This window comes from Magnolia sinica, chromosome 9 (assembly GCF_029962835.1).
Source record: "Magnolia sinica isolate HGM2019 chromosome 9, MsV1, whole genome shotgun sequence".
Classification (NCBI taxonomy): Eukaryota; Viridiplantae; Streptophyta; class Magnoliopsida; order Magnoliales; family Magnoliaceae; genus Magnolia; species Magnolia sinica.
In genome coordinates this window covers 63048101-63056846 of record NC_080581.1, presented here as the reverse complement: position 1 = coordinate 63056846, position 8746 = coordinate 63048101, and the positions used below count along the sequence as shown (strand labels likewise).

General features: G+C 40.5%; 1 protein-coding gene across 1 annotated transcript; it reads right to left on the bottom strand.

Annotated features, from left to right (window-relative positions):
- Positions 1–3710: 3710 nt before the first annotated feature.
- Positions 3711–5566, bottom strand: LOC131255539 (cheilanthifoline synthase-like). Its single transcript, XM_058256268.1, has 2 exons — positions 3927–5566; positions 3711–3886 (listed from the first exon to the last, which is right to left on the bottom strand). The coding sequence occupies exon 1, from the start codon at positions 5492–5494 to the stop codon at positions 3989–3991; it is 1506 nt and encodes a 501-aa protein (XP_058112251.1). The 5' UTR covers positions 5495–5566; the 3' UTR covers positions 3711–3886; positions 3927–3988.
- Between the last annotated feature and the right edge of the window lie 3180 nt (positions 5567–8746).

Genomic DNA, 8746 nt, shown 5'->3' with positions numbered 1-8746 from the left:
GGACCAATTTACCCTTATTTCTATAATGGCCAGCGAAATCGAAACAACTATCAAACAAAGAAATTATAAGTGTTTTGCTAAGCGGCCTGTGCAATGAAACGCATGTACACACCACATATATGGACGTTCTAATCCATAATCAAGTTAGTCCTCCCTCAATATTGGACCTCAATATTGGATGAAGCGAAATCACAAATATCAGTTTACCCAAAGCTTCGGCGTGCCCAAGAAGTTTTTAATGGTAGTCGTTCAATCACCTTTGTGTGGTCAACTTATGCCTTCGAATCCAGGGGTGCACATTTAACTAGTAGAACCGTGGGACTGGACCGGAACTGACCAAATGGTCCAGTTTGGTCCGATGTTAGAGTGCACCGGTTCCGGTTCCGATTCCAAAAATCAAAAAACTAGTGACATCGGTTCGGTTCTCGGTTTGGGAGTATGTAGAACTGAACCGAACCATGAACCGATCCGTAAGAACCGGTGACATCGGTTCGGTTCTCGGTTTGTGGGTATGTAGAACTGAACCGAACCGTGAACTGATCCGTCGAACCAAACCGTGGATCCGATCCGTAGAACCGAACCTCGAACTGAACCGATGTATTTTTGCACACCTTATAATTATTTTTTATAGAACAATTATTTTCGTAAATGTATTTTTGCACACCTTATACAATATCTAAACCATTTATCAAATGGACCACAACATGGATGGACATGGGCTTGCAATTGGGCTGGATTATAAAAAGCCTAGAACCGTGGAACCGAACCGGTTTTAACGGTTTGGTTCCGATTTGGTTCTAGGGTGCCAACGGTCCAGTTCTGGTTCCGAATTTCTTAGAACCGTTAGGAATGATTCGGTTCCGGTTTCACCCCAGAACCGGACCAAACCGAACCGTGTGCACCCCTATTCAAATCTACCTAGTTTTTTGGATCATTCTTTAAGGTTTTATGATAAAATGGAAGGACAGCATGGATAGAACACATATTAAGGTGGGCCCAACAATGCCCAGGCGTCGTGATAGGAGAGGACGCAGTCCACATCGCTAGTGAGGAGCGCAGCTTTGGCGGATTCCCCGGATCCGCCGAGGTGAGTGCATCCTTCGTTGAGGGTGGGCGGATCTTTGATCGTGAGTAGAACTTGATGTATGTGTCCTAAATCCACGCCGTCCATTCATTTTTCCAGATCATTTTAAGGCATGAGTCTAAAAATTCAGTAGATCCAAATCTCAAGTTGACCACACCACAGGAAACAGTGGTGTTTAAATTCTCAACAATAAAAACTATGTGAAGGACACCGGACTCTTTACTTTCCATCCAACCTATGAGAAGGTCACAAAGAGCTAAACAAAGGGACCACACAGATATCAGTTTGATCCAAAACTTTTGTTGCCCACAAGATAAGTTTTTAGTAGCAATCACCAGGATTTCATATTTCTTTTATCGTGGTCCACGTTAGATTTGGATTGCTTCATTTTTAGACTCTTGCCCTAAAATGATATAGAGAAACGGAAGGATAGCATAGACAAATACATCAAGATGGCCCCAAAATTAGGGATCCACCCATCTCGTTGGATCCAGGGATCCACCAAATTTGCACCTCACATTCGGTTAGGTTCTACCCTGCCTTTTGCAAACTAGGGGCTTTGAGGGATCACCAGGGTGTGTGGCATTTATCCACACTATCCATATATTTTTTGGTATCAGTTTATGTTATGAGCCAAAAAATGAGGCAGATCCAAAGATCAAGTGGACCACATATATGGTGGGGATTAAATTCCTACCTTTGAAAACTTATTGGGGCCACCGAAGTTTTGAATCAAGCTGATATTTGTCTTTTTCCGTCATTCAGGTCTGTTTGACCTTTTGCATAGCTAGCAAGGGAAATAAACATCACGGTGGGCCCTAAGAAGGTCTTAATGGTGAGCGTCAGTGGCACCACTGCTTTGCATGGTGTGGTCCACTTGAGCCTTGGATCTGCTTCATTTTTTTAGGCTAATAGCATAAAAAGATATGGCAAAATGGATGAACGGTGTCGACAACAGCCGAACCTGTCCGGAGCTCAGAATAGACAGGGCGGCCCGGGTAGTATGCAATCTGCGTCCACTGTGTTGTTTGCGTTGCCAAACTAAACATGCCGCCACATGTGTAGCATGTACAGAGCTTTGTTCCACACTCGTGTGGGCTGAAAATAGCTTTGATCAAATCCTTTTAATTTTGGGTAATTTGGATGTATGTCTCCACTCTAAAGAATAAAGGTAAATAAATCTTTTTACATACACTAATGGTTTAGAAGCATGTTTTTGTAAATACCGAGGTACTTTTTCGGAAAATCAGTACGTGCGAGGAATTTTGGGATAAAAATCCCTAGATTTAAGTCTGTCCGTTCAGTACTTATATTTTGCCCCTCTAAAAGATGCCCACATATTAGCTATTAGATCACCCAGCTTTGCATGAATTTTTCTTTATGGCCCATCCGTTGTATGTCCAATAACGTACAAGGAATAGATTCAGGTAAGTACAATATGCCACTTATAAAGAGTCTGGGCGCATGAGCATGGCTCATGTGACGTGCTAGGTTTAACTCTATGTTTTTTTATTTCCCATCATTTTAGGGGTTGAGACCAAAACTGAAGTATATAAAAAGCTCAAGTAGACCATACCAAAGGACCATTGAAATATTTCTAGGCCCCCAATGATGTTTATTTTTCATCCAAACTATTCATAAGATCACAAAGACATGGATGAATGGAAAAAAAAAAATAATAATATCATCTTGATATAAAACTTCTGTTGGCCCCCGACAACTTTTCAACGGTAGAATTCAATTCACACTGTTTCAGGTGGTGTGGTCCACTTGATCTTTGAATATAATGAATTTTTGTTGTAAAACCCTAAAATTAGATGATAAAAGAGATGGATGGAGTTGATACAATGCACGAATGACGACGGTGGGCTCCACAGACTTTACTCAATACGCTTAACCCGTTGGGTTATTCAGCATGCAGACCGCTTCCGGTAACGTCTCCGTTATGCTTCTCATTAAATGTACGTTTTTTTTAATATATTTAAAAAATCTAATGCCGTGGCACTTATAGTGGCGTTGACCAATGAAACCGCTGGAGGCAGGGAGCTCCTGCCTCCTGGAGCAGAGGATCCGCACTCTTTTTTAATATATTTTAAAAATCTAATGACGTGGCACTTAAACTGACGTTGACCAATGAAAACGCTGGAGGCAGGGAGTTCGTGCCTCCGGGAGGCAGAGGATCCGCACTCTAATGAGAAATGTAAACACTGCATGAATGTAACTCAACGAAAACCCGTTAATCAAGTGTTCAATAATGGAGTCACTCGCCCATTCAACCGGCCAAACTTTTTAAATTTGTAAATTCATTCACCTTAACAGCAACCACCACGGTTTTACTTACCTTTATCAATTTTTAATGATTTATATAAAGAAATTATGTATATATAAAGACTTGGTTGAGTGAGGTTGGACATCGAGTCGACTCAAGTTTTGAGTTTCCATCCATGTGGATGATTGAAGGTCTTTCTTGACTCTGTTATCCTTACACAAATAACTTAAATTGAACTTTGCTATAGCCAAACGGCCAAACAAGCAACATATCATGCAAAATGTAGGTTTAATACAGTACGCAAAAGTAATTGCCGATTAACAAAAACGGAGAGAACTCAATCATGAAGAGAGCATGTACGGACCAATAGTCAAAATCTCGTAATATAAGAAGGTTTTGTAATTTATGCGTCCACAAGGACACTGTGGACATGAACAATATAAAATCAAATCACATATAACGTTTATTTATTTAATTTTTGCATGGGGCCTATCTGATTAGAAATATAAAGAATGAGAAGAGACTGACGGACGGTTCCAATCTTGCACACACGTGCCTCCTTACCATGTTGAGGCAAGTAACAGTTTCGACGTGCAGTTGAGAGCGAATACTTAGCATCCATGGTCACAAAGCTTTCAAAAGAGGCTGGCTCCAAGGTTAGTACGAGGCTTGATTCGTGCAACGAGGGGCTCTTTCATTCTAAGAAGACTAGTAAAATCGTCGGTCATGTCCGGGCCATCCCCATCAGCTGCAAGCCATTCAAAACTGTTAATCAGATTGGCCAGGGTGAGGCCCACCTGAAGCTTGCCCAGATCCATCCCTGCACAAATTCGCCTACCTGCCCCAAACGGAAGAAAAGACCGTTCCATGGCCATGCCAGCACTACGTGCATTTTCATTCAAGAACCTCTCCGGCATGAACCGCTCCGGTTCATTCCAGACCTTTGGATCGTTGAGGACAGCATAGATATTTACTATAACAGCAGTACCTTTGTCGATCTTCAAACCTGTCAATGTGGTATCATTCACCGTCTTGTGGGGGATGGCGAGCGGGGCGATCGGCTTCATACGAAACACTTCACTCATTACAGCTTGAAGATATGGCATCTTACTCACTTGATCTACGGTCACCCTCTCTCTCTTTTCGTCTCCACCGCTTACTTCTTTAAAGAGCTTCTGTTGGATTTCGGGGTTTCGTATAAGGAACGCTAGAGCCCAAGCGGTTGCAGTGGATGTGCTATCAACGGAGAGCATGAACATCTCGAATAGGGTAAAGATGATAGTTTCCATAGGGTAGCCATTCGAGAGGAGGAAGTGCATGTAGCAAGTGGTGCATGGTGATTTCGATGATTGGTAGCGAGTGATTTCTGGTTTTACCACCGACACAATACCATCACGAATTTCAGCTACTTTTCTGAATGGACCCCGCAGGCCCGGGATGTAGCGAATGAAGGGGAAGGCATCGGCAAAACGGGCAAGAGCAGATATGTTGATGACATCATCAATAAAAGGGTCTATGCCAACAACAAATGCTTCGTTGTTGAAATCAGGGCCGAAACAAAGGCGGCCTACTACCCGTATTGTGTTATGTCGAATGTTGTCGATAGGGTGGACGATTCCGCCATTGACAGCAGCTTGTTCTTGGATTTTTTGTGTCATGGCAATGGCTTCTTTTTCTTGAGAGAGAGTTTGGCTGGAGATGGATGATGGATTCATAGCAAAGCCCTGGACACCCTTACGAAGGGATTGCCAGTATGGGCCATGGTCGGATGAGAAAAGCGTTGTCCAGTTGGCAGTGATATATTTAGACATGTAAGGGAGCATCCGCGACGCATAGTCGGCAGACTTGTTTACAAGAACCTCCCAAGCTCCCTCATGATTGCTTATCACAATCGTCGGTTTCATGCCTAACCATACTGTCATAATCCCGCCATACTTCTGGGACAATTTGAATAAGGTGACGTAGATCAACTCGCCACCACTGCCGAGCTGGAGCAGGTTCTGGTGCAGGTTCCCAATTATCGGGAGTTTAGGCGGCCCCGGAGGCAATTTCATTGTTGATTTTGGCTTTCGTAGTTTTTCTGACACCACGAACATCACTCCCACCACCATGGAAACTACTATCCACAGACTTATCTCCATTTCTCTCTCTCTCTCTTTCTCTCTCAGGAGTTGTTTTTCTTTCTCTCTTTCTCAGGAGTAGTTTTTCTCAGAACGCTCTCTTCTCCTTTTAAAGGCCAACTGCAAGGAAGCTCGCAAGAACCAATCCGGATCCTCTCATTGACAGGAACAGGGATTTCAGGTTTACATGCATCGTATGCTGATTAGTCCACGTAACGAGGTCAACAATGATGACGTCGCCCCATTTCATTGTTCCATGTCATCAGGTCGGCCACATGCATGGTACAATCACGTGATGTTTGTTTACCGTTCTTTTGCTAACCGTTTGTGCTTCTTATATCAATCTAGCCTTCCTATGGAGTAAATTTTCCTGATTTTTTGGTACAACCCATGTCAACATCTTTATGTTTTTAATTATCTAACCGAAGGCTTAGATCTTTTACAAGTGTGCCATTTTGGCACGTGCACTTAAGGGCCCCTTCACAAGATCACTCGCGTGTCCGGTCCAGTTACAAGTGTGGATTGCATGGATCTAGCCTCTGACAGCGGGTGGCCCATTAAAATCCCACCAAGTCAGTTCATTACAATTGGAATCGGATTGCGTTAAACCCAGCTAAACCCACTGAGTAAACTTCGCGGGACATTTGAATCGGCTGGTCAATCTTTTCATAGTGTTAGTCTATAAAATTGTCCCGTGTGAATAAACATTCAAACCCCGGGCAAGACTAGGAGAAATGCTGGTTTGAAACGCCTGTTTGCTCAACGTTCTATAAATTTAAAACTCAAAAAATTCAAATAATCTTTTAAAAAAAATAAAGTACCTTTTAAACTCAAAAAACAATAAAAATTCTCAAAACTAAAAAAAATAAGAATCTTTAAAACCAAAAAATAATAGAAAATCCCCATAAGCTAAAAATAATAGAAAATCCATAAAACCTCTAAATCGTAGAAAGCCTACAAAAACCAAAAACATTTTATATATATATATATATATATATATATATATATATATATATATATATATATATAAATAACCCAAAAATCAGAAAAAAATTTAAAAACCACGTGCAATAAAGTGCCAAACTCATCTAAAGATTTGCGTGAAGCCGAAGTCGACATCTATGACTTTAACATATAACTAGACTTCGAACTCATGGGTTTAGAAGAGGTCAAGGATGAGGGAAATGATAACCTCACTCTTGAACTTGAGGATCTCCTCTATAAGTTCAATTCAAAAGTCATTGTTGCACCTAACGATTTCAAGGTGATCAATCTTGAAACTCCCATCTCAGAAAATGCACAGATTTTCTCTCCCCATTGGAGTGCCTACTACACAACATGCTTTTAAACGCAAGAAATTTCTCTACCCCACTATGATTTATGTGTTATATCTACAATGTGTGTCAATTTTTCCAAATCATTATTGAGCACAAGCTGAAAAGTGAGGCACATGAAATGCTCAAATGGAACACATCACAAAAAACAATAGGGATTGAGCGACTAATGTTGAAACCTTCCTATGGTACACCGAAAGGTTTATTTTGCATCCAACCTCTTCACAATGTCACACAAACCTAGATGAAAGGAAACCACACATATCAACTTGATTGGATCCTTCTGCAGCTTCAAAAAGTTTTCTACCATAGGCATCTAATTCCCATTGTTTCCTTGTTTCCTTAAGTGTGGTCTATTTGAATCTACCTCATTTTTGGTCTCATACCCTAAAATGATATGGAAAAATGGATGAATAGAGTAGATTTTACACATACATCATAATGGGCCCCATGAAAGTTCCACACACGTTCAATTTTCTACTTCTCTTCCTTGAATGTGCTGCACGACAGTGCAATGAGAGAAATTTCTTAAGGTTTGAAATTTATGTAACCCTTATGATCATGTATTTCTCAACCTTATACTGTCGGTACTTTTTTTCTTTTTTCTTTTTTTTTTTTTTAAAAAAAATCTAGATCATTCTAGAATATGAATAAAGAAATAAGGTAGATTCATAGCTCAAATGGATCACACCATTAGAAACATTAAGAGTTGGACGCCTTCCATTGAAAACTTTTTAGGGCCACACATATAAGGCTTTGATCAAGCTAATATATGTGTGTTTTCCATTCATCCAAGTCTGTGTGATCTTGTGAACAAGTTTGATGGCAAACAAACTTCATTTATGGCCCTAGAGAGGTTTCAACAATTGTTGGTTCAATCCCCACTTCGTTCAGTGGTGTGGTCCAATTGAGCTTCGGATGTGACTCATTTTTGGGTTCATGCTCTAGAATAATTAGAAAATTTTAATGGACAGTGTGGATCTAACGCATAAATCATGGTGGGGCCAGAGTGGTTTCACACGTTAAAAGTTGTGTTGTTTAAATAGTACTCAATCTAATTGGCAGACAGGAAATCAGCGTGTTTTATGAGCTCGTGTCTTCAGCAATGATAGGTACCAATGCGAAGGGACGGCCTAGTATTTCCCTGTGTCGAAGACACAGACTATTTGCACCCTAAAAATGCATACATATTTCCTGTTTGGTCATATATGTATTTCTTCTTTCCATCCTGGACTATGCGGCTGACATGGAAAACTTATGTGGCTCCAACGTGGTGTATGTGTTATATTTACACCATTTATTCATTTTTAAGATCATTTTTAAGTGTTTCACAGAAAATCGTGGGGATTGAATACCCGCCATTGAAAACTTACTAAGGCACACCTTGATGTTTTAATTGCCATCCAACTTGTTCATAAGGTCACAAAGGCCTAGATGAAGGAAAACACAAATATAAACTTAATGTGATTTTTTTTTGTGGCCCCCAATAAATTTCCAATTGTGGATCTTTAGTCCTTTCTATTTTCTATGGTGTGGTCCAGTTGAGCTTTGAGTCTGCATCAATTTTAGCCTCAAACCCTAAAGTAAGTTGGCAACAATGGATGAACGGTTGGACCCATAGCGTTTGGGCCACATTGTGCCACTAGAATATCTAAATTAAACATACGCCCATTAAAAAAGATACCGATATATATGCCACACAATTTCCAGCATGGTTCAATAGGTCTAAGATCCAATCCATCTATTCAACTGACACCACTATAGTGATCCCTAGCCTAATAATTAGGTTGATTCATCTGTCAGATGGGCTATAATCTGCAAAATAATTGTATGCTCAAAAAACTTGAATAGATTTTTTCTCTAACTCATTCACCTTTTTCTAGATTACGTTTTTAAGAAAACATAGCAATGAGTTACCTATGTGATTTTTTCTTTGTTA